This window comes from Anomaloglossus baeobatrachus, chromosome 2 (genome assembly GCF_048569485.1).
Source record: "Anomaloglossus baeobatrachus isolate aAnoBae1 chromosome 2, aAnoBae1.hap1, whole genome shotgun sequence".
Lineage (NCBI taxonomy): Eukaryota > Metazoa > Chordata > Amphibia > Anura > Aromobatidae > Anomaloglossus > Anomaloglossus baeobatrachus.
The window spans coordinates 512,489,903-512,516,921 of NC_134354.1; the positions used below are offsets into that span (position 1 = coordinate 512,489,903).

At 48.4% G+C, this 27,019-nt stretch overlaps 1 protein-coding gene across 1 annotated transcript in view; it reads left to right on the forward strand.

The window, feature by feature from the left end:
- Positions 1 to 27,019, forward strand: part of GEMIN8 (gem nuclear organelle associated protein 8) — a 68,920-nt gene that overhangs the window by 17,353 nt on the left and 24,548 nt on the right. The window contains exons 2-3 of the mRNA XM_075336552.1: positions 8,308 to 8,343; positions 24,191 to 24,629. Of these exons, the coding sequence (XP_075192667.1) occupies positions 8,341 to 8,343; positions 24,191 to 24,629 (442 nt within the window). The 5' untranslated portion in view covers positions 8,308 to 8,340. The remainder of the gene's footprint in view (positions 1 to 8,307; positions 8,344 to 24,190; positions 24,630 to 27,019) is intronic.

Consider the following 27,019-nt stretch of genomic DNA (forward strand, 5'->3'; position numbering starts at 1 on the left):
ACACGAAAAATGGTCTGAGTCAAGGGGAAGATGGATGGTGCAAAATACAGGGATATTCTTGAGCAAAACCTGTTTCATTCTGTTAGTGATTTGAGACTAGGATGGAAGTTCACCTTCCAACAAGGCAATGATCTAAAGCAACACTTAGGCCCTGTTCCCACAATGTATTTTTACCCGCGGTTTTGCTGCAGAAATTTCTTGAGAAATGTTTGTAATCTTTCTGCAGACATTTCCCAGCAAAACCTATGGGAAAAAAAAATAGCTTTCTGCAGAATTTCTTGAGAAAATGTGCATGTCACTTCTTTTCCGCAGGTACCTGCAGTATTTCACTCCATTCACTGTAATGTAATCGCGAAATACCGGGGGTATACCGCAGCTAGCAAATGATGTGCGATATACCCTCGGTATAGCCGCAGTTTACCTGCGGTAATGTTCATCACTGCCTGCGTTTTGCAGGGAAGTGATGTCATTATGACAGAAGAGGAAGCGGAGCAGAGAGTAAATACACACAGATCACACTCCCTGGACACCGCACAGAAGCACTTCCATGTGACCTCCGTCGGGTGCCCGTGCAGTCTGTGTCCCGCTCCAGCCCCGCGGCTGCCTGCACTGCAGTGTATCAGTGTCTGCCCGCACTGCAGCATCAGCAGCTTCTCACACTGCAGTGCTGGCAGCCGCAGGGATGGCGAGCGCTGCTGTCAGGAGGTTAGATGAGATTATTACCTGCTGTGACGATCTCCTGCTCTCCTGACGTCAGCACTGTCACTGCCTTCTATGCCCGTCTTGCGGGCGGCCTGAGACTTTGACTAGCGCTGATGTCATGGGCTCTCGCGATACTGCTCAGAACGCGGCGGGCATAGAAGTCAGTGACAGCACTGACGTCAGGAGAGCAGGAGATTGTCACAGCAGGTAATGATCTCATCTAACCTCCTGATGGCAGCGCTCGTCATCCCCTGCAGTGACCTGGGCTGACCTATTGATGTTAGCTCAAGTCACTGCACTACTCTCCCAGCCAATGGGGAACATTTTGTTCTTCATTGACTGGGACAGTGACTATGGTATGGATCGTCGTGGGACCCCCTTATTGGATTACGCCGGACCTGGAATTGATTGTTCTTTTCAATAAATTGGTGAAAGAGGGAATGTTTTGGGCAGTATTTTTTCAAATAAAACTTTTTTTGTTGTCTATTTTTTTATTTCTTACTGACTGGGTTGGTGATGTCAGGTATCTGATAGACGCTTGACATCACTAATCCCAGGGCCTGATGCCAGGTGACATTACACATCTGGCATCAACCCCATATATTACCCCGTTTGCCACCGCACCAGGGCAACGGGATGAGTTGGGGCAAAGCGCCAGGATTGGCACGTCTAATGGATGCGTCACTTCTGGGGCGGCTGTGGCCTGCTATTTTTAGGCTGGGGGGTGTCCAATAACGGTGGACCTCACTAGTCTGAGAATATCAGACCACAGCTGTCCGCTTTACCTTGGCTGGTGATCCAATATGGGGGGGACCCCACGTTTTTTGCTTTAAATTATTTATTTAATGTAAAATAACAGCGTGGGGTGCCCTCTGTTTTGGATTACCAGCCAAGGTAAAGCTGCCAGCTGTGGTCTGCAGGCTGCAGCCGTCTACTTTACCCTAGCTAGCTACAAAAGATATGGGGGACTTCACGTCGTTTTTTTTTTTATTATTTATTTATTTTTTGGCTAAATACAAGGCACCCTTTAGTGCCACATGCGTTTTTCCCTCGGTTTTGGTGCGTTTTTTTACCGCAGGTGCGGTAATCTTCAACTCCCAGAAGTTTCTCAAGAAATTTTCTTGAGAAAAATCACTTTTATAGTGCGCACATAGCTTTAAGTGGTTTAAGGTGAAATATGTAAAAGTATTGGTTGGAGTGGCCTAGTCACAGCCCATACATTAATCCAATTGAGACTGTTTAGACTGTTAAGGTACCGTCACACATAACGAGATCACTAGCGAGATCGCTGCTGAGTCACGGTTTCTGTGACGCAGTTGCGATCCCGTTAGCGATCTTATGTGTGACATCTACCAGCGATCAGGCCCCTGCTGTGAGATCTCTAATCATTGCAGAATGGTCCAGGCCATTTTCTTCAAAGGTGATGTCCTGCTGGGCAGGACGCATCGCTGTGTTTGACACTGTGTGACAGGGTCACAGTGACTGCTGAGATCGTTATACAGATCGCTACTGCGACCTGTATCGTTCCTGCATCGTTGGTAAGATCTGACTGTGTGACATCTCACCAGCGACCTCCCAGCGACTTACCTGCGATCCCTATCAGGTCGCATAGTTTTCGGGATCGCTGGTAAGTCGTTGTGTGTGACTGGGCCTTTATTCACCTTAGGATACCAACTAACTTGAAGGAGCTGGAGCAGTTATGTCTCGAGGAAAGGGCTAAAATCCCAGTGGCAAGATGTGGAAAGCTCATAGAGACTTATCCAAAGCGACTTGCACCTTTAATTACCGCAAAATGAGACTCTACAAAGTACTGACTGTAGGGGATGAATAGCTATTCACATTAATAATAAGAAGATGATTTCAGATATTTTATCCTTTTTATTGTTTGCGTCACAATAAAAAGAAAGCCATGTTCACAGTTGTAGGCATGTCCTTTACATGAACTGATGCAATCCCTAAACAAGAACAATAAAATTCCAGGTTGTGAGGTAGCAAAACGCATAAAATGGCAAGCTGGGGGGGTTATGAGGGTGAATACTTTTGCAAGGCGATGTATGGCTAAGGTTTTTGTTCCTCCTGGCAATGGATTAGAGGTTGCTTGGTCTTCCATACCCTTCTCATGTTTTTTTATAAATATTATCACCATCTTGGACCACCTATACTTTTCCTTAGGCTGCTTTCACACATCCGGTTTTAGCAGAGCCGGCCAATCCGGCTCTGAAACCTATGCAACGGATGCAGCGACAAAACCGCATCCTTTGCATACATTTTTTTACATGCGGCCCGTCCGTTTTTGCCGCTTGCGGCACGCTACTGAGCATGCGCAGTGGAAAAAAACGCATGCGGCGGCCGGATGCGGTGTTTGCCGCAGGACGCCGCATCCAAAGGCATGCATTGCAAATCGCGCCGGATGCGGCGCGATGCGGTTTTTTTTTGCCGGACAAAAAAACGTGCCAGGCAATGTTCCATCCGGCCGCCGCATCGGCTAAATCTGCCGCATCCGGCAACAAACGGACGGAACGCAAGCCCATGTGGCACAATACGGCACTAATGTAAGTCTATGCAAAAAAAAAACGCAACCGGCGGCAAAAAAAAAACGGTTGCGTTTTTTCTGCAGAGCGCCGTATTGTGCCGCACAGGAAAAATCGGATGTGTGAAAGCAGCCTTATTTGTTTGGTTTTTTTTACTAATCTGTTCTCATTATTCTATTTTTATATGTGATTATGGAGGTGGCAGCTTCTTCTCAAACCTGCTAACAGTATCGATAGACTTTACAGAAATCATGTGCCATGAAAATCTGTAGAGTTGAGACATTCATTGATTTGTTTGGGAGTTAATGGAACATTTTCATCTGCTGTAAATTCTACTGAAATACTCCAAGTCTTGTCCAAAAGGAAAAGGCTGCTCCTGCTGTCGGTTGTGTCTTCTCATCAGTGCAGATTGGGGTGCTGGTTGGCTGGTGTATAAATGTATGATAAATGTATAGCTATTTAAAAAATAAAAAATGGCAATCCAAAATTGATAATGCCGGAACCTTATCTTCCCCAAGATAATTTATCAAGGGAGAGTCAGGAAACTCACATACACATTAGACTGATGGTCAAGCACACCAATATAAGTGGGTTCAACTGACTTTGTGGGTAAAGGGAACCTGGCACTTGGAAAAATGCCATTAACTTGCAGTTATGGGGTTAATCTGCAGGGTAATAGCATTCTGAATCTGTCTGGCACATGTACATTAATACTCACTGCTGGGCTTCAATCACGGAGGCGGCAGTTGCGCGGGTTCAGTCACCACTCTGTGTATGGAGCACAGTGGCTGTAACCACGCGCCCCGCACTGACAGCCAATCAGCATTAGAGGAGCCTGTCAGGCAGAGCGGTGGGTGTGGTTACAGCACCACGCTCCATACACAGAGCAGTGACTGGACCCGCACCTATGCTGTCATTGTAACTGAAACCAAAATTCTTTGAGAGGATTAAAGCCCGACAGACTCAGAATGCTATTAACCTGCAGATTAATAGCATTTTTCCATGTGACAGGATCCCTTTAAAGAGGACCTTTTACCAAACTTTTCATGTTGAACTGGACACAGAATGTAATGGTGGCTGCAGAACGGAACAAATGTTTGTTTTTTTTTGTTTTCTTTTCAATTTCGCCTTTCCATTGTGGAGATATTAGCAATCATAGTATTTGGCACCTAATGAATTAAGTTGTGGGGTTTTTACGTCCAAGTGGTGCATGAGACAGTTTTCCCTAGGGTGGGTACTTTTTCTCCCTATTTTAGTTGCCCGATCATAAGCGGACAGCAACACAGGAAAAAATAAAATTACGCCACCACCATAACTTAGGGTTCTCAGTGTGTGAGATCTAATGATACAGCTCTGATCTCTTGGTTTAACCTCCTGCAGTATTAGAAAGGGCTTGATAGAGAGCAGAAATGACTAACCCTTTTCAGATAAGGAACCCATGGGACACAGGGCAGCAGAACTGAGCTGTGTTACATTACAAACCCTTCTATCAGTTTGTTTTTTCTCAGAACACTGTCAGCTCTGCTGTAATGCCCCTTCCCCCCCATAATGCCTGTCCTGCCCATAATTTTTTCCTCTAAAGCGGGCTTTACACGCTACGATATATCTAACGAGATGTCGGCGGGGTCACGTTGTAAGTGACGCACATCCGGCATCGTTAGTGATATCGTAGCTTGTGACAGCTACGTGCGACGGTGAACGAGCAGAAATACTCACCTTCTCGTTCATCGTTGACACGTCGCTCATTTTCAAAAAAATCGAACATCCGGTTGTTCATTGTTCCTTAGGTAGCACACATCACTCCTAGCACACATCGCTCCGTGTGACACCCCGGGAATGATGAACTGCAGCTTACCTGCGTCCTGCCGGCAATGCGGAAGGAAAGAGGTGGGCGGGATGTTACGTCCCGCTCATCTCCGCCCCTCCGCTTCTATTGGCCGGCTGCCTTGTGGTGACGCCGAACGTCCCTCCCCCTTCAGGAAGTGGATGTTCGCCGCCCTCAGCGAGGTCGTTTGGAAGGTAAGTACGTGTGACTGGGGGTTACAGCATTGTGTAACATGGGCAAGAAATTGCCCGTGCCGCACAAACGATGGGGGCGGGTGCGATCGCAAATGCGATCGCACGAGAAATCAACACATGTAAAGCAGCCTTAACACATATATCTTGTGTGCTATGGGCAACTTTTAATCACTCTACAGTGAGAGCATAACAAAAGCTACGCCGGTGTGAGATATGTCACCCAGCTCTAATCTTACTGCAGAGGTTTTACACTATACTGTGAGCAGAACAGACATAAGTGTGACTCATTCCTGGATAGGCACAGCGAGGGAGATACAGAACAGCAGAGCTGTCAATGCAATGTAAGGAGAGCCGATTGAAGGGTTTGTAATATGACGCAGCTAAACTCAGCTGCACTTTCTAATCATGTAGGAGGTTAGACCGAGAGGTCAGAGCTGTATCTTTACTTCACACTTACTGAGAAACATAAGCTATGGGGTCCCACACACCTCCAGTGAACACTATCTGATAAATCTCACTTGGATTTAACAAAAGTTAACTCACTAGGTCCCAAATACTTTGACTGCTAACATCTCCACAACAAAGAGGTGAACAAAAGGGTTTTTTTTCTGTTCTGCAGCTACAAACATTACAAGCTACCATTGCTTTGTATATTCAGTTAAACATGATTTGGTGAAAGGTGCTTTTTAAAGGAGTGCTCCACTACACAGACAACCCCTTCCCCATAAACATGTTTTCCTCCTTTCAAATAACAACACTTATGCTAACTACCATTACCATCGTTGTTCCAGCACTGACTGCACTTGCTTACCCAAGGCTCACATGATGTTGTTGCTTTCATGAGCCTTACACCTAATCATCGCTGGCTTCACTGTCCCTGCCTTCATATGCCTTCAACGTCAATAAGAAGTCAGCGCTGCGGCTGCCCGCTCAATTCATATTGTTGTTTGATGTGTCCAAACGCGGGGACAGTGAAGCCAGCGCTGATTAGGCACAGGGCTCACGTGCCACAACAATGTTATGTGAGCCCTGGGAGAGCGAGTGCTGACACCACTGGAACAATGAGTACCAATAAGTCTGGAACAACGCTGGCATTAGAGGTGAGTATAAGCCTTATTTTAACAGTGGCAGACATGGTGATTGAGAAAGGGTTGTCTGAGTAGTGGACAACCCCTCTAAGGCATATTCCATAGCTTATTGAGTTGGAACCATTGATGCTCTTCATGATCAATTTTTAAAAGTTGACCAGTCTTTTAATTGAATATGTGCGTTCATTCTGAAATGGTATCAACGCAGAAGGTAAGGCCATTGTGATCAAATACATAGCTGAGGTACTTAAGCAAGATACAAGATCCAGTGTTTAAACGTTAGGCAGACGGTCAAAGGAGCCATGCCAAGAAATAGATCTAGAGAAGGACTTGGGAAAGAAGCCAAGACCTGTGAGAGGATAGTCGGAAGTATAACGCCAGGAGCCCTGAGTATATTCATCTTCATATGCTAAACATTGTGTCGTGCATTTGCACTATATGTCATTGCTACTGCTATATTGAATTACAGAATGAGTGTTTCATTCCTTTTTCTAGAGAAGCCAGTTAGTTGTTGGCAGTCTGTTGTGACCATTTCTTATCTGAGATTTGCTTCTTTTGTGCCGTAATGTTTCTGGACACACATGATAAAGCGCACCCTGTGCTACACAAGACCTTGATCTTGAGGCACAAAAGCCGTCATCTCTTCTGGGATGAGTTACAATGTATAATGAATTCAGTGTCTGTGCTATTCAGAGCCGGGCACAATTGCACCATTGAGTTGTATTGTATTCGGGACAAGTTGTTTTGCATTTGCTCGGCAGCCCACTTTATATCACTGCAGAATTTTCACTCTCAACTTGGCTTAGTTTTCTGTCCATTTCCTGATTTTCTAAATATTTAAAGGGGTTGTCTGATTCATAAAAAATGTAAGGCATGGATGCACTTAAAATAAATATCTGTAGCATATTACCTTTCAGAGTCCCTGTGTACCTAGCGCAAGCTGCTCTGGAGGTCTGTGTTGGCTGGCTCCAGAAGCCATATCTGCTCCGTTTGCAGCTGCTGCGTCCTGTCAATTATGGCAGCAGTGGGGTGCCTAAAAGATTGCGTCATTAGGCTGCTTTCACACATCCGGTTTTAGCAGCTAAATCCGGCTCTAAAACCTATGCAACGGATGCGGCGAAAAAAAAACCGCATCCTTTGCATAAGTTTTTCCATGCGGCCCGTCCGGTTTTTGCCAGTTGCGGCATGCTACTGAGCATGCGCAGTGCAAAAAACGCATGCGGCAGCCGGATGCGTTTTTTGCCGCATCCGGCATCCATAGGCATGCATTGGAAAAAGCGCCGCATCAGCCGGACCGAACGCAAGGCCATGCTACACAATCCGGCACTAATGAAAGTCTATGCGGAAAAAACGCAACCGGCAGCAAAAAAAAACGGTTATGTTTTTTCTGCAAAGAGCCGGATTGTGCCGCACAGCAAAAACCGGATGTGTGAAAGCAGCCTTAGAGAAACATCCAATGCTGCACTCTTCTAGACAGCTGCAGCCAATCACAGGTTGCAGCAGTACAGTCGCTTCCGAATGTAGCCGACAGTGCTTCCAGAAGGCCATACGCTGGATTTGAGGGGGTTCTGCAGGGGAAGTATGCCATTAATTTTTATTTTTAGTACATACATGCAATATAAAGTGTATTTTTTTTTTTTTAATATATTTAAATATACTGGAAAACCCCTTTAAGTCTAAGAATGTAATATTCTTCTTTCTTTTTTTTTTTATCTCACAAAGGACGTAATATCTAACATCACTGATAAATATATGAACTAAAATGTATGCAAAATAATAACTGCAGGAGGTTTCACACTGTACTGAACCGTCCGTTCCTGGTGTGTCAGTCATGATTAGATTTTAATCTGTAATTTATTTTTATCTGAAAAAATGTGAAAACCGTAACAAACACATTGGAGTTGTGATTTATTGTAATAAAAGTAGAGATTTACTGTATTTTTTTTTTTTTTTTTTTTTGTTCTCAGGTGCTTGATGACTGAGTAAACAATTCATCAAAAATGGTGAGTAGTTTTTTAAAGGGGTAATTCCATGTTAAAGGGAACCTGTCACCAGATTTGGCGACTACCAGCTGCAGCCACCACGAGTGGGCTCTTATATGCAGAATTCTATAATACTGTATATAAAAACCCAGGCCGTTGTGTGGAACATAAAAAAACACATTTATAATACTCACCTAAGGGGCGGTCCGGTCCAGTGGGGTTCGTTGCCTCCTCTCTGCAACAATCTCCGTTCTTCTTCTGAGGCCTATGTGCATGATCCCTTTTACATCATTCACACTAGCGGGCATTTAGGTCCTGTGCAGGCGCACTTTGATCTACCCTGCTCAGGGCATATCAAAGTATTGTTGTGCGCAGGCGGTTTTTAACTTTTCCTCGCGCCTGCACATTACAGTAGTTTGATCCGCCTTCAGCAGGGCAGAGCAAAGTGCGCCTGTACAGGACCACAATGTCGGCCTGTAGGGATGACGTAGACACGTCATGTACACTGGGCTGGGTAGAAGGAGGATGGCCCAGAGAGGAGGCGCTGGACCAGAGAGCAGCAACACCCACTGGACCATACTGCCCCTTAGGTGAGTATTATAAAAGTGTTTTTTATGTTATACAGATCAACTACTGTACTGAGTTCTTATACTTTATACAGTAGTCCAGAATGCTGTATATAAGAGCCCAGGCCGTGCTGTATAACATAAAAATAGCAGCAGGGACATCAATAGGCCTCTGTGGCTTCCATCATGATGTTTATCATCCTGTTGGGCAAAATGGAACAGCATGCTGTTAAATTGTATCCAGAATTTTGGGTAGAATCGGCGGCTCAGACTCATAATGGACCTTCCAACCCAGATATGAATGCACACCAATTGTTCACGCCTGAGATAGAATCCGACAGCACATGGATGGCATCCGTATACTGTCCATTTGAAACGTGGACGGTATCATGAGAATTATAAACCAAACATGAACATGTGTCCGTATGTTTTATGCAAACCATTGGCCAGCAAAAAAAAAAAAAAAAAAAGGGGCCATAGAACTAGATTGGAGACATGTTCTGTCCACGAAATGACTGGAGAGAATACATCCATGAATTCTAAATAGGGGTTTCTATGATCCAGAATATTGATGACCATCCATTTCATATTGGTGGAGGTAAGCCCACCACATGTGTAGTTTTCAGCCAGATGCCAGTTTGTGTATCCATACCATAATAGTTTAGTACAATTGTGCGACACGGTGCCCCTGTACTGTAAGGGGCACTTTGCACACAACAACATCGCAAGCCGATGCCGAGCACGATAGTCCCCTCCCCCGTCGCAGCAGCGATATCTTGTGATAGCAGCCGTAGCGAACATTATCGCTACGGCAGCTTCACATGGACTCACCTGCCTTGCGACGTCGATCTGGCCGACGACCCGCCTCCTTATTAAGGGGGCGGGTCGTGCGTCGTCATAGCGACGTCACACGGCAGGCGGCCAATAGAAGCGAAGGGGCGGAGATGAGCGGGACGTAAACATCCCGCCCACCTTCCGCATAGCCGGCATGAGCTGCAGGACGCAGGTAGGAGTCTTCCTCGCTCCTGCGGCTTCACACACAGCGATGTGTGCTGCCGCAGGAACGAGGAATAACATTGTACCTGTCGCAGTCGCGTAATTATGGAATTCCCAGACACTACACCGATGATAAGATTACGACGATTTTGCGCTCGTTAATCGTATCATCTAGGATTTACACACTACGATGTCGACTGCGACGCCGGAAGTGCATCACTTTCGACATGACCCCTCCGACATCGCACCTGCGATGTCGTAGTGTGCAAAGTGCCCCTAAGAGAAGTTATGATCCCTGCTTATCTCTAGGTGCAGGGAAAGTACTATCTACAAATAAAACCTCTTTCCGAATCAACTAAAATTAAATTGAAAAGTGGTCTTCTGTTATAGGGGTCCTCTTACAGGAAATGACCAGTATATATAACATATGATGAAACACACAGGAAACCTGGTCTGGTGGTCTTCTCGAAGAAATGATATTTTTGAGGGGTTCAATCCCATTTCCCTTAACACTTATTTCTAGCAGTCACCATATGTTATTTTATTGCTGTATTAGCCACACACATAATATTCCAGCTTCCCATCCTTAAGGCCCAGGAGAGGCTCCTGAAAAGTTAGTGATCAGTCTAGAGCTGTGGGTGGAAGCTTCATAGTCCGGAACCGTGTACTGCAGGAAGTTGAGTTTTCCCACAGTGTCCGCCTCTCCCTCTCCTCCCGTGTGAACAGCAGCTACGCCTGTAATGGTTATATCCTACAGCCGCCTATATATCACTCAGTATTGTATAGCGTTCTTCACTGCTTCCCTTGAATGCACAATCTGTAAAGTTTCTGAACTGGGATAAATGGTTTAATAATGCTAATTTTCTTCTCTTATGGGTAAGTCTGCTGGACAGCTGCTGAAGCAGATGTGTTCTGGGTTTTCATAGCAGTCCCAAGTGTTATGTAGGATGTTTGCTTTGGCTTGTTGTTTCACATGGATGTATGGGAAGCTAAAATTATACTTTGCTATTCGCAAAAATGTCTCGTTCTTACAACCCTGACACATAATATAGATTATAGTGTTTGACATTTGCTGATTTAAAGCAAATGTTCAAAGCTGTACAGCGCTAGAATCATTTTTTGCCAAAGATGAAGCTATTTAAAAGTTATCTATTACTGTATTTACTTAAAAATGGGCATAAAAGGTGTGGTTGAAAAACCAAAAAAAAAACCTCACCGACTGTCTTCTCACTACTTCTTTTCTTCCAGCCATGAACCTCACATGGCCGCTGCAGGCAATCGTAGTCTTTACATTCCTTTTGAGCTGGGCGAGAGAGCTATGAGCATGCAGCCAGTTGAGGGACATGGCTAGTGTCTTTAAAGACCTTCATACACCGATTTGTTAAAGAAAATATAGTTGTTGATGATTCTTATTAACTATTGAAAGAAGAGAGGTCAGCTCACCTATAGTTGTCCACCTAATAGGGATCACAGCCACCTCCCGGATCCATCCTGACGAGGGTCGGAAGGAAGAAACTCTCCAGCAATGACAGCAAGGGTCGGTGTAGATAAAAACTAGTTTATTGTAATTAATCGTTAAAAAACGTAGCACAGGTATGCCACTACACAACAGCTAGACCTATGCGTTTCAGCACAAAAAAGCAATTTCCTTTCTCGCCTTTTCATTGGGGGACACAGACAGTGGGTATTATGGTGTCTCCAAGGGAGGTGTGACACTAGATTTGCAAAAGTGTTAGCTCCTCCCCCCACAGCATATACCCTAGCTAGGCAGGAAACTAGCTCAGTTTTTTCTAGTGTCAGCAGGGAGGCTGACATGTCTGGACTGAGCTCCACCAGAGGTGCCTCAGGCCAGCTTATTTTGTTTTTATTTTTACTTTTCATTTTGTTTTCTTTTTCTTATTCATTCTATTTTTGATATGGGCAATACCGGGGTGCCCTACCACCCCCGTTCCCCCCGTGTACGGGCAGAGGAAACCTGGCGTGCACAAGCCGTCAGTCTTCCCTCGCGCCCAAGTGGTCGGGTCTGCGTACCCCTCCAGGCTCCCTGGAAGCACCTCACACCAAGGTAGCTCCAGAGGGCTGAGCAGAGCCGAGTACCTGCTTCAGCCTTGAGCCGAAGATGCGTCCCTGAGATCCCCTCATCCATCACCGACGCGTCTTCAGACTGAGCCAGGAGCAGGTAGGGAGACGACGAGTCATCTGTCCCCTGCATCCAAACCGGCGCCTGGAAAGGCGCCGGTGGGCCGATGCAGGCCGTGATCCCGGGGAGCATAATTAATTTAGCCCCCGGCTTCGGCCTGCATTCTAGCAACGCCCCCTCTCACTGCTCTAGAAGCCGCTCCCTCACTCAGGGGCAGCTCCTTTCCGATTGACCGTCACGCTTAGTCCCAGCCCTGAGACCAATCAGCCTCCGGGGGCCATCTCTCTCCTCCATGCTGCCAGGAACACTGGACGCCATTTTCCACGTGGGGAGCAGACTCGGGTGAGATCGCCTCCTTGGCTCTACACTTCTGCAGCACTATATACTGCTCTGCTCAGCGGTATATCGCTGTCTCTCTAGCGGTGTGTGCCTGCTGGCTAGCGGTGTATATCAGCTATTAGCGGTATATACTGGCTCTGCCTGCAGGTATATGCTGGCTGTTTGACAGTATAAGCCATTTTGCTACGGTATATACCGGCTCTGCATAGCAGTCACTTTATAATACTGCTACTTGCTCCTCACTCATATAACTCTACCCCTATAGGGCTGTAGGACTCTATTGCTGACATGCGTAACCGCAAGGGTGATAAACCTTCCCAGGCATCCTCTACGGACCTGTACTATGCCTGTACCACCTGTGGATGCTCGTTTCTAATGGCCGAAGCTATCCACCATGCCGGGGCTGCGATGCCCCTTCTACCGTGTCACAACAGACCCCGTTGCCGGACCAGGATGCCGTGCAGTCTCTGGATTCTGCTCCGGCCACCAGCCAGGCAGCACCCCCGTCTGATGACGTAATGCCTGCATGGGCTCTTCTAATGTCTAAAAGGTTAGATGACCTTGCCGCTCCGATATCCCAGCCGTCCTCAGGCTCCCACAGCCTTCCCCCGGCCCAGCTCCCTCAGGGGAGCCCGCCTGCTTCGTCTGGTCCCTCTTCCCCAGAACGTAAAAAGGCTGTTTCTAAAAGGCGCCATTGCGACCTCTACGCCTCATCCGACTCGGACGATAGTCAGTCTGACCGAGGTTCCGTGACCTTTAGTAGTCACGATTCTCAAGACTGTGACTCTGATTCAGATGTCCTTTCTGAGTCTAGGCATATAGAAGACACACTAATTTCGGCTGTCAATCACTCTCTGTCGATCTCTGATCAGCCTCCTGACCCGACTTCTCAGTCGGCAATCAAGCGGGCCAAGAAGCCTCCTAAATCCTTTGCTCAGGATCCGGTTTTTCGGCAAATTATATCTAAACGGTGGGATCACCCTGATAGAAGGTTTAATAAAAAACCCTTCTCTTCATTCGCTTATCCCTTTCCGTCTGAAATGGTTAACCCTGGTCAGTACCCCCCGTTATGGATCCGCCAGTATCCAGACTGGCTAAACACACGGTCATGTCTGTTTCAGACAACGCTTCTCTCAAGGACTCGTCCGACCGTGCAGTTGACGCTGCGGTCAAATCTATTTTCCAGGCTTCGGGCTCCTCTCTTCGCCCCCTGTTTGCCTTAACATGGGTCGCGAGAGCTATGGGTGTGTGGAGCAAGAACCTACGCAGGATGCTTCCCTCTTGTAATATTCCCCCAGCGGCTTTTGAGATCCTTGATTTGTTCTCTCTAGCCTCTAATTATTTTCTTCACGGCTCCCTAGATGCAGCTAGTTTGTCAGCCCTATCGGCGGCCAATGCTGTCTTTGCCAGCAGAGTCGTTTGGCTAAAAATATGGAATGCGGACAGTGCCTCCAAGAAATCCATGTCCACACTCCCCTTCCATGGCCTGCGTCTGTTTGGAGAATCCCTGGACAAACTCATATCTGAGACGACGGTTGGTAAAAGTACCATTCTACCACAAAAGTGGCCTGTGTCCAGGAATTTTAAAAAAATCTCCTTGGCGCAGGCAGGCCTATCGGCCTGCCCCCCAAAAAACCAGCAGCCCAAGGATCGTCCCAACGCTCAGATCGAGGATCCAGTCCCTCAAGGGGCTCTTTTTGGTGTTCCCACTCCAAGCAACCTAAACCCAAAGGACCTCGCTCTGTACAGGCCCCCTCAGCATGACGCCAGGTATCCCTCAGATCCGACTCCTGTTGGAGGGCGGCTTCTGCTTTTTCGGGATATCTGGCTAGACCACACTCACAATGCTTGGGTTCAAGAAATCGTCACCTCAGGTTAGAAGATCGATTTCCATTTCCTGCCGGTCAACAGGTTTCTGCGTTCTCGTCTTCCAAAGTCCAAAACCCAAAGCCAGGCCTTATTTCAGGCCATAGCCTCTTTACAGAAAGCACATGTTATCATTCCAGTGCCCCTGGAACAGCGTGGCAAAGGTTTCTATTCAAACCTTTTTGTCGTCCCCAAAAAGATGGCTCTGTCCGCCCTATTTTGGACCTCAAACGGCTGAACAAATTCGTACGGATTCGAATTTTCCGAATGGAATCATTCAGAGCAGTGCTAGCCGCCATGGAACCTGGAGAATTCCTAGCTTCCATAGACGTTCAAGATGCTTATTTACACATTCCCATATGTGTCTCTCATCAACGGTTCCTTCGCTTTGCCGTAGGACACCGTCATTTCCAATTCAGGGCCCTCCCCTTTGGGCTGGCCACTGCGCCTCGGGTCTTCGCAAAGGTCATGGCGGCCGTCATGTCCATTTTACACCTGTGAGGTAGCATGGTCGGCTGCGCAGCAGAAGACACGGGATCCAGGCATTAAGGTTCACAGCACACGGTTTTAATGTCCAAACAAAAGTCCATAACAAAATACATGTGCCTCTCCAGCAGAGAGCTCAGGAAGTTCTGTTCACTTCCCCACACCCGGCACACCTGCCCTTGTTCCTGATTCTATTTAACCCTTCCTTCAGCCTGTAGGGAAACAGCATTAACCCTAGAGTGGATCTACTTTCTATCATGGAGTGAGCACAACCGGGGCGAGACATACCGGCCGTCATAGATAACCCCGGTCACAGTCTCACATACCCCCCCCCCCCTCAGTTCAAGCGTGCGGGGTTGAACTCCAGCCATCAAACACGGGCCGCGGGACAAGGCATCGGCGTTGCCCTGCAACCTACCGGCCCGGTGTTCAACCGTAAACCGGAAGTTCTGCAGAGAAAGGAACCACCGGGTAACCCGAGCATTCCGTTCCTTGGCGGACCTCATCCAGACCAGCGGAGAGTGATCCGTCACCAAGCGAAACTGCCGTCCCAGCAGGTAATAGCGTAGGGACTCCAAGGCCCACTTGATCGCCAGGCACTCCTTCTCCACTACGCTATAATTCCGCTCGGGAGGGGTGAGCTTCCTACTTAAAAAGGTGACGGGATGTTCCTCCCCCTGAACCACCTGAGACAGCACTGCTCCCAGGCCGACCTCTGAGGCGTCAGTCTGTACTATGAACTCCTTCCGGAAATCAGGATGTACAAGAACGGGCTGTCCGCACAGGACCTCCTTCAGGGCTCGGAAGGAGTCCTCGGCCTGCGGAGTCTAGCGCACCATGACGGACTTCTTGCCTTTGAGAAGGTCCGTCAAGGGGGCTGATAGTCCCGCAAAATCCTTTACAAACCTCCTGTAGTACCCCACGATACCCAGGAAGGCCCTAACCTGCTTCGTGGTCAGGGGTCTAGGCCACTTCTGGATCGCCTCAACCTTGTTAATTTGGGGCTTAATCACTCCTTGGCCTATCACGTAGCCCAAGTAGCGGGCTTCCGTGAGTCCCAATGCACATTTCTTGGGATTGGCTGTCAATCCGGCTGTTCGAAGCGCGTCCACCACCGCTTGTACCTGTTCCAAGTGGGTCTGCCAATCGGAGCTGTAAATAATGATGTCATCAAGGTACGCTGATGCATACGCCTGGTGGGGTTCCAGCACTAAGTCCATCAACCTCTGGAACGTGGCCGGAGCGCCATGTAACCCAAAAGGCAAGACAACATAGTGGAAGAGACCCTCCGGCTTAACAAAAGCGGTTTTCTCCTTGGCGGACTCCGTCAGTGGCACCTGCCAGTACCCCTTGGTCAGGTCGAGCGTGGTAAAATATCGCGCCTGTCCCAGCCTATCAATCAGCTCATCCACCTGGGGCATGGGGTAGAGATCAAACTTGGATATTTCGTTCAATCTCCTAAAGTCATTGCAGAACCTTAAGGAGCCATCGGGTTTTGGTATTAGGACAATCGGACTAGCCCATTCACTCTGGGATTTTTCGATGACCCCCAGGCGTAACATTGTCTTTACTTCCTCCGATATGGCTTGTCGTCGAGCCTCCGGTACCCGGTATGACTTCAGGCGTACCTTCAGGTGGGGCTCGGTGACAATATCATGTCGTATCAGACTGGTCCTACCGGGCAGCTCGGAGAAGACATCGGGGTTCTGCTGAACCAACCGTCTGGCCTCTCGCCTCTGAGTCTTGGTGAGGGCTTCTCCAATCCTTACTTCCGGTTCGTCCTCTCCGGAGGTCGCTGGAGCCGGATGTGAACGACCCGAAGAGGAGGGAGGTGGGGAAAAAACAGCCATCAGGCTTTCCCGTTCCTGCCAGGGTTTTAATAGGTTGACATGGTATATTTGTTCAGGTTTCCGCCTACCGGGCTGCAATACTTTATAGTTAACCACCCCGACTCTTTCCTTTATCTCGTAGGGGCCTTGCCACTGAGCCCGGAATTTACTCTCCGCCGTGGGGATTAATACCAACACCCGATCCCCGGGTTTAAAGGTCCGCATGGTGGCTTGTCTATTGTAGCGGCCGCTTTGCGCGGCCTGAGCCCCCTGTAAATGCTCCTTCACAATTGGCATGACCGCGCTTATGCGGTTCTGCATACCCAAAATGTGTTCAATCACACTTTTATGGGGGGTGGGCTCTTGCTCCATGTTTCCTTTGCCAGGTCCAACAATCCCCGGGGATGTCGGCCGTATAACAATTCAAAAGGCGAAAACCCCGTGGATGCCTGTGGCACCTCTCGTATGGCAAACATCAAATAGGGAAGCATCATATCCCAGTCTTTCCCGTCTTTGGAGATCACCCTTTTGAGCATGGTTTTCAGGGTTTTATTGAAACGCTCGACTAAACCGTCCGTTTGAGGATGATACACAGACGTACGCAACTGCTTGATCTGGAGTAGCCGGCATAGCTCTTTGGTCACTTTAGACATGAATGGGGTCCCCTGATCCGTAAGGATCTCCTTGGGCAACCCCACCCGGCAGAACACCGCAAACAACTCCCGAGCTATAAGCTTTGCTGCAGTATGTCTGAGGGGTATCGCCTCGGGATACCGGGTGGCATAGTCAACGATCACTAGGATGTGTTGGTGCCCTCGAGCGGACTTTACGAGGGGCCCCACCAGATCCATCCCTATCCGTTCAAAAGGGACTTCTATAATGGGTAAAGGTACCAACGGACTGCGAAAATGGGTTAGGGGTGCGGTAAGCTGACACTTCGGGCAGGTTTCGCAGAACCATTTTACCTCCCCAAAGACCCCGGGCCAATAGAACCTTTGCAATATTCGCTCCTGCGTTTTCTTGACCGCTAGGTGGCCACTCATCAGGTGTTTATGAGCCAAGTCGAGGACCCGCCGGCGATGCGGCTGGGGCACCACCAGCTGTTCTACCCCCACGCCCCGTATTTCATCTACCCGGTAGAGTAAATCCTGCTTAAGAGCGAAATGGGGGTACCTTACCTGGGCACCGGGCAGCTGTGCCACCCCGTCAACTACTGTCACCCGACTCCGGGCATGTATTAACGTAGGGTCCTGGAGTTGGGCTGTCCCAAACGTATCCGGGGACGCCTCCAACTCCAGGAGGGGCTCGACCATCTCAGCCTCTCCTGCCAATACCTCTAGGGGTGACCTATCGGGTTCACACTCTGTCCCTATCATGGTGACCCCTACGGCAGGCGTCCCGGATTCAGGATTGTAGGGCTCAGGTCCCGGACTGACCAATAACTGAGGGGACTTAGGGGGTCCCTTCCATAAAGTCCAAAAATAGGGCAGATCCCTTCCTAGGATCACGTCATAAGGAAGAGTGTTAAGAAGTCCCACCTCATGTTGCACCTGACCGCAAGGTGCTGTGATGGTGACAATCCCCGTGGGATAGTCGCGGCGGTCCCCATGTATGCAAACCACCCCCACGGTACGCCCTGTGGCCTTTACTTTAGCCCTCAAGGTGGATCGCACAAGGGTCACTAAGCTTCTGGAATCCAACAATCCTGTAACTGGACATCCATTCACCTGTATTTGGCACAAGTGGGGCTCCGTCTCTGGGGAGACCAGGTCAGCGGTACACACCACCTGAGCATACATTGAACCCCGCCAGGTAACCCCACAATCCATGGGCTCCGTGGTGAGTGGACACTGGGCTTCCATATGTCCCACCCGCTGGCACCGCCAACATCTAATGGGGACGGAAACCCCCTTGACGGGTTGTCGTTTAGGGTACAGAACCTTCCGGACCTCAGGAATGGCGGCCGCGGCCTCAGACGGGACGGTAGGGGACTCCTGCACCGTTGTCAGCGGTGGGTCCTTGGCCCTAGGCTTGGAGGGGCCGGACCGACGGGCGGTACGCAAAGTCTCAGTGTCCCGTATCAAGTCCTGCGTAGCCACATGCCGCTCTACCAGGGACACTAATTGGTCCAGGGTACTCGGGTCACCCTGTCCTACCCACCTCTGAACGGTGACGGGTAAAGTGCGCACAAAACGATCCACTACTACCCTTTCCACCATTTGCGCCGGGCTCAGAGTGTCAGGCTGCAACCACTTTTTTACAAGATGCAACAAGTCATAGGCCTGGGAGCGTACGGGTTTGGCTTCCTCATAGAACCACTGATTTACCCGCTGAGCCCGTACATAGGTATTCACCCCCAACCGAGCCAGTATTTCGGCTTTCAGGGTCACATAGTCAATGGCGTCCTCGGTACAGAGGTCCAGGTACGCTTTTTGGGGTTCCCCCGTCAGATAGGGAGACAATACCTCAGCCCACTGGGGGGTCGGCAGCTTTTCCCGCTTGGCCACCCGCTCAAACACCGCCAGGAACGCTTCCACATCATCACCCGGGGTCATCTTTTGCAACGCTTGTCTCACCGCTTTCCGGACGCTGCCGTCGTCACCCGGTCCCGGGGTTGTTGCTGCCGGTCCGGCACGGATCGACTTGGCCAGGAGAACCATCTGTTCTTGGTGCCTTTTTTCCTGCGCTTGCAAGGCTTGCTGCTGACGTTCCAAGGCCCGGAGCAGGTGTGCATTGGTCTGTTGCTGCTGTGCATTAGCCTGTTGTTGCTGTGCATTAGTCTCCTGTAGCTGTGCATTAGTCTGTTGCTGCTGCCTTAGTATGTCCTCCATGGCGTCGCCGGGTTTGGGCTGTAGTATAGCCGCTCGAATCCAGGACATGTGCTACCGGGTCACCAGGGACGGATGCTACACCTCACCGGCTGTCATGCCCGCCGATTCTCCACCATATGTGAGGTAGCGTGGTCGGCTGCGCAGCAGAAGACACGGGATCCAGGCATTAAGGTTCACAGCACACGGTTTTAATGTCCAAACAAAAGTCCATAACAAAATACATGTGCCTCTCCAGCAGAGAGCTCAGGAAGTTCTGTTCACTTCCCCACACCCGGCACACCTGCCCTTGTTCCTGATTCTATTTAACCCTTCCTTCAGCCTGTAGGGAAACAGCATTAACCCTAGAGTGGATCTACTTTCTATCATGGAGTGAGCACAACCGGGGCGAGACATACCGGCCGTCATAGATAACCCCGGTCACAGTCTCACACACCCCAGAGGCATCGTGGTCGTTCCCTATTTGGACGACCTTCTTGTCAAAGGGAGCTCTCTTCAAGTTTGCTCACAAAGCGTGCAGATTTGCCTAGACACGATGTCAAGGCTAGGGTGGCTTAATAACTTCAAGTCATCCCTCATTCCTCATCAGCGCATCACCTTTTTCGGTATGCTGATAGACACGGCTCAGTCCCAGGTTTTTCTTCCAGAGGACAAGAGGTCTTCCCTGATCCGGGCCGCCCAATTCCTCCGCTCTCGCCATCACACATCCCTTCGGAATGGAATGAGAGTGTTAGGCAAGATGGTGGCGGTCATAGAAGCCGTGTCCTTTGCCCAATTCCATCTGCGCCCTCTGTAACTGGATCTTCTATCCTCCTGGGACAAGAATCCAGCTTCCCTAGACCGGTTAGTCCGCCTATCTCGGTCTGCGCTCAGCTCCCTCGTCTGGTGGACTCAAACCTCATCCCTATCTCAAGGGAAGTCCTTCCGCCCGGTCCACTGGCAAGTAGTCACGACGGATGCCAGCCTGATAGGCTGGGGAGCGGTGTTTCTCCACCACACTGTTCACGGACGCTGGTCTCCTTCCGAGCGCTCCCTGCACATCAATGTTCTGGAGATCAGAGCCATATTTTTGGCCCTTCAGAATTTTCAACCCTTGCTATTGGGCCTCCCTGTTCGGATCCAGTCAGACAATGCCACGGCCGTGGCTTACATCAACCGTCAGGGAGGAACTCGCAGCAGGGCAGCGATGAAAGAAGTATCCAGGATTCTTCTTTGGGCAGAGATGCACATTCCCATTATTTCAGCTGTCCATATACCGGGGGTAGACAACTGGGCCGCAGACTTTCTCAGCAGGCAAGGGCTAGCGGCAGGGGAATGGTCCCTCCACGACGAAGTGTTCCATCAGATCACTCTCCGTTGGGGACTCCCAGATGTGGACCTCATGGCTTCTCGGATGAACGCCAAAATACATCCCTTCATATCCCGGTCGAGAGACCCGCTAGCGCTCGGCACCGACGCTCTAGTCTTTCCGTGGGCGCAGTTCCGCCTACCCTACATCTTCCCTCCGTTTCCTCTCATTCCGAGAGTAATCAAGAAAATCAAAGCGGAGGGAATCCCGGTGATCCTCGTGGCCCCGGACTGGCCCAGGAGAGCCTGGTACTCGGAGCTTCTCCAACTAATCGGCGACACTCCCTGGTGTCTTCCCGAACGCCCGGATCTTCTGTCGCAAGGTCCAATATTCCACCAGAATACAGAACAGCTGCATTTGACGGCGTGGCGCTTGAATCCTTGATTCTAGCAAAATCAGGTCTTCTAAGGTAGTTCATATCATGCTTATTTTTCCAGAAGCGGCTGCCTTCTCGCCCTCAGGTCCGTATCCCTGTGATCTGAATCTGGTTCTCGGAGCTCTTCAGCTTCCTCCCTTCGAACCTCTGAGAGAAATCTCTCTTCAACGACTGTCTTGGAAAGTTGCCTTTTTAGTCGCCATTACCTCTATCAGGCGAGTGTCCGAACTGGCGGCCCTTTCCTGTCGCTCACCTTACCTGATTTTCCATCATAAGGTGGTCCTTCAGCCTTCCCCCGCTTTTCTCCCGAAGGTCTTATCTTCTTTCCACTTAAACGAAGACATTATGTTGCCGTTATTCTGCCCGGTCCCGGTCCACTCTTTTTTGAAAAAGCTTTTCACACTCTAGATCTCGTCAGGGCTCTGCGGATCTACATCTCCAGAACAGCGCCGTTGCGCAAGTCCGATGCCCTCTTCGTCCTCTCACAAGGACACAAAAAGGGCAATCCGGCTTCTAAATCCACGATTTCTCGATGGATTAGGACTGCCATCTGTGAGGCTTACAAAACACGAGGTGTTGTTCCTCCTCAATCTGTGCGGGCTCACTCTACTCGAGTAGTGAGTGCTTCCTGGGCTATCCGCCATCAGGCTTCGCCGGCCCCACTTTGCAAAGCCGCTACCTGGTCCAGTGTGCACACGTTTACAAAATTCTACAGAGTGCATACGCATGCCTCCGCGGATGCTGCTCTTGGAAGACAAGTCCTTCAGGCGGCAGTGGCCCATTTATAAGTGGCCACTGCTCGGTTTTTTGACAGTGTTTTGATATATGTTCACTGCAGTTGCAGTCGTTAGTCAGCTCTTAGTCTGATGTTATACACTGTTAATAGTTCAGTTCCCACCCAGGGACTGCTTTGGGACGTCCCACTGTCTGTGTCCCCCAATGGAAAGGCGAGACAGGAAATTACATTTTTGTGTACTCACCGTAAAATGTCTTCCTTGGAGCCTTTCATTGGGGACACAGCTCCCACCCTTGTGGTTTTGGTTGTCCTTCTCCTACTGCTTTTACACCAAACTGAGCTAGTTTCCTGCCTAGGTAGGGTATATGCTGTGGGGGGAGGAGCTGACACTTTTGCAAATCTAGTGTCACGCTTCCCCTGGACACACCATAATACCCACTGTCTGTGTCCCCCAATAAAAGGCTCCAAGGAAGACCTTTTACGGTGAGTACACAAAAATGTTATTTACAATAAACTAATTTCTATCTACATTGATCCATCCTTGCCTTCATCACTGGAAAGTTTCTTCCTTCTTATTAACTATAATCTTTGCTGGAGTGTTTTCCACATGGCAGATTATTTCCACAAATTTCTGCCATTGTTCTTCCCCATATACGTGCACAAAACAGATTTTCAGTTGCAGGAATGGCTTGGGGCTACACACAGATCTTTATTGTAGATAATTCTCAGCAGAGTATTTTTTTCACCCAATATCTCATATACTGATATATATATTTTTATTTTGTTCATCTGTTGGATTCCAGATCTACATATATATTTTACCTTCAAACCATGCAATGTTTCTCAAAAAATGTACCCTGTTTTTCCAAAAATAAGACCCTGTCTTATACTTTTGTCCCCCAAAAATGCACTAGGGCTTATTTTTGGAGAACCATGGTGTAAGTTAAACCCCCAAAAAACCGCCGCCCCCCCCCCCACCCACACTTTCCAGGAAACTCATACTTACCAGACCCGGACGTCTGCGTGGCTCCCAGGTCCTCCCTGTGATCTCCGGTGGGTGCTGCACACCATCCTCCCCTGCTTCTGGCTGGCTAGCTGACTGACACTGACAGAATACTTCTGGCCGCAGGTAATGATGGGAGGAAGTCATGTGTCCAGCCCACAGGTCCTGTAAGTAAGCATTCTTGCGCTCCACTGCACTGCCTCCCATGATTCTACCGGCCAGAAGAAATTGGTGTCGCTGGATGTGGGAAGTATGTGTGTGATGCGATGTGTGTGAGATGGGGGGGGTGTGTGTGTGTGTGTGTGTGTGTGTGTGTGTGTGTGTGTGTGTGTGTGTGTGTGTGTGTGTGTGTGTGTGTGTGTGTGTGTGTGTGTGTGTGATCAGATTTGTGTGTGTGTGTGTGTGTGAGATCAGATTTGTGTGTGTGAGTTCTGATGGGTGCGGGGGTGCGATCACTGCAGGTCCTCTGCTCGGTGTCTGAGGAGTATGATTGCGGGGTGTCCGCTTTCTATAATGAGGTGTCCTGCAGTATCTAACTTTTTTAGCTGCACGGACACTTCATTATTGATCCGCGACTAAGGCTTATTTTCGGGGGAGGGATTATATTTAAGCCTTTCTCCGAAAATGCTGAAAATCCCTGCTAGGGCTTATTTTTGGGGGAGGTCTTATTTTAGGAAAAACACGGTAGTTTAAGAAGGAGCCAGGAATTAGAAGTCAGTTGGTCGTCTCCTCCCTGCCTAAGTGCGCTGGATTGAAGGGGCGCTCCTTGAATAAAAATAGGAAGAATGAATGTTCTCCCATATCTTGGTTTCTTTTTTAAACCATATCTTTGCTCACATTATTTGAGTAAAACCTTAATCTCTCCAAGGAGACAGCCTCTCACTGATTCATGCTGAGCATGGTTCAAGGAACATAATCAAGTTACCTTTAAACTCCATTAGGGGAGGAATACTGCCTTCCTAATTGATGGTTCCCAGCGTTTTTTACTCCAAAACTGTAGTATACTATGTAATTTATGGAAATAAGTGATTGGAGGTGGATTTTGACCAGCGGTATTAATCATCCGTGGATCGGATACATGTTATCCAGACAGCAGTCTGTCCACACTTCAAATGCATAAACTGTCACCTTTTTCAGCAGCACGTGCTGTTCACAAAGGACGATGTGCTGCAATTATGAAAATAATTTTACCTGACATAAGTATTTGATTTTTTTGCTGAGTGATTGGTAGTAGGACTAGAATGGAAGGAAACAATGAGCTTTCCTAGGACAAGATTTGGAGGTGGCTAGGAATCTGTGGCACTGTAGGGATGCACTCTATATGAACTTTCTGTAATTGTTGTTTTTGTCTATAGGCAAGCATACGTCTTCAAGAATCTGAGCCATGGTACACTGGACGGGTGTATTCCAGGTACTGGAAGCATTACAGTCAAGCAATGCAGTGGTTGTACAGGCATAAGAGGGCATACAGAGTGGCAGTGGCATCTATATGTTATCCCCCCTGGTACCCCACTGAAACCTTTCATAATGCTCGTTATCCTGATTGGGAAGGAGGGGAGTCCTCTTATCAGTCCTTTTATGCCCGGCCACAGAAACAAGCTGTGCAGCCACGCAGGGCTCGCCCCTGTTTAAAGGTATCCTGCTCGAAGGATGAGGAGTCTGAAATGGAACAAGACGAGGCCGTGTCCACGGATTCAGATGAGGAAGGAATAGAATGTGACATGAGCAACATGGAGATCACAGAGGAGCTACGCCAATATTTTGCAGAGACAGAGAGACATCGAGAAGAGCTAAGTAAGTATCTCTCTATCATCTGTCCATAGGTTGGGGGATTATCTTCCACAAATCATGGTTCACGAAACACTTGCACTGTGTGACATTATCGTGGTATAATAGTGGTGTGCAGAATAAAAAAAAATATGTGTTTATTTAGTTAAAATGAATCTGTCATCAAGTAATTCAGTAAAGTTTATAATCCATCTTCCAGCAAAGATTTGCAATAATATAAGGAATTTCCAAAGACAAGAAGCAGAAGTCTGGAATGTTTGGAAATTCATCCTGTATATTATAAGTTAGGTTTTTTTATGTTCTTTTTTTTCCATAGGGGATAATGTACAATTTGCTGTGGGTTCAACCACTGGAACCACAACTTATCCTGAGACTGGGGCTCTGTGGCTCCCCATAAGAATGGAGGAGAGGTCATGTACAGTATGTCCGCCTCTGCTTTATTTATTCTCTGTGGAACTGCCGGAGATATAGCATAGTACAGTGCTCGGAGATATCAGGCAGCGCACATATAGTGCCTTGAAAAAGTATTCATACCTTGTGAACTTTTCCACATTTTTTCCTATTACACCCACAGGCTATTATATGTATTTCATTGGAATTTTATGTGATATACCATAAAAAAAAATGTTTAGAAGAACTTGGAGTCCTCAGTAGAGTTGAGCGCTGTTCGTGGTTCGAGGTTCTCCAGTTCGCGGCTCGAGTGATTTTGGGGGCTGTTCTAGATAGAACTAGAACTCGAGCTTTTTGCTAAAGCTCGATAGTTCTAGATACGTTCGAGAACGGTTCTAGCAGCAAAAACACCTGCTAATTACTAGCTGGCTTTCCGCTGTAATAGTGTAAGTCACTCTGTGACTCACACTATTATGAAATTTCAGTGTATAGTGTGCGGGAACAGCGCATTCAGATCACTGCTGTATGGATAATGGCCATTTTTTTTTTTTTTTCCCTTGTCTTCCTTCCCTAAGCGCGCGCGTGTAGTGGGGCGGGCCAGCATGTCAGCTAATCGCAGACACACACACAGCTAAGTGGACTTTTAGCCAGAGAAGCAACGGCATGTGTGATAGGATGTCCATGTCACATGTCCCTGCATTATAAAAACGGACATTTTCCTCCAGCACGCCATTATCTCTTCTGCGTCCTTGGTGTCAGTCACCGCTGGCGCAGCGCCTAGCTCCGATACCGCTGTATACGCTCCATACACAGCGCTGTACAGCATAGGGATAGCACTTTCTATAAGTCCTTTTAAGGGCTAATACCTACAGGGTCAGAGCCATAGGTGACAGGTCCGTGAAAACAGAGTTTAACATCTACACAAGATGACAGCGTCTGTGTAGCTAAGGTCAGGGATTTCCTCGCTGCATTTCCCTATTAGGAGGGATAGAAAGGCAGGCTTCCTTTCCTCTACCCAGAGACCCACAACCCTGCCACTGTACCCTCCTGCCCTTTGCACACTCAAACTCATTGTTACTAAGCCATTATACTAGCAAACACTGAGTGAACTTAGTGGCATCCTAAACGTGGCTGTTGGACTTCTGTATTGTCCCACAAGTGCAAAGATATTTGCAGCACGTCTCCCTGCATTGCACACTCAAACTCATTATAACTAAGCCATTATACTAGCAAACACTCAGTGAACTTAGTGGCATCCTAAACGTGGCTGTTGGACTTCTGTATCGTCCCACAAGTGCAAAGATATTTGCAGCATGTCTGCCTGCATTGCACACTCCAACTCATTATTACTAAGCCATTATACTAGCAAACACTGAGTAAACTTAGTGGCATCCTAAAACTGGCTGTTGTATTCCATTATTGTCCCACTGGTGCCAAGCTATTTCTAGCACCTCTGCATGACACCCTCATGCACATTTTGCTACGCTAATGTTATAGCAAACTCAGGGAATTCATTGCTGCATTTGATAATTCGGAGGGATAGAAAGTGAGGCTTCCTTTAGCTTTTCCTTCTGTTCATAGACAGCATCTCCAAGTCCACACCCGAAGAGCAATTTCTCCTCCACGTGTAAGGGTGGAGAGGCAGCTAGTGCGCATGCGTGTGCCGATTTACCCCAGCTGCAGCCTAACTACAGTGTTTCGCCTAGTGAGTATGCTCAGCCTGACTGTGCCATTCCTGAGGCTAAGTCTTCATTTCAGGATACAGCGCATGCTCCCACACTTAGTGTGAAAAGCCTCTTTGCACAGGTACTTGCATTCTGTGCCAGGTCTAAGTCCGGTTTTGTGCCTAGACACCATGCTAAAGCTGATAGTCTCTTTTCAGAGACTCTATTTCATGCAACTGACCATGCTCAGGCATTTACTGCATCAGAGACTAGGTCCGGTAATGAACTCTTTGGCCCTGCCCCTGATGTGGGGGGGACCATATAGACCACAGGGCATCAGGT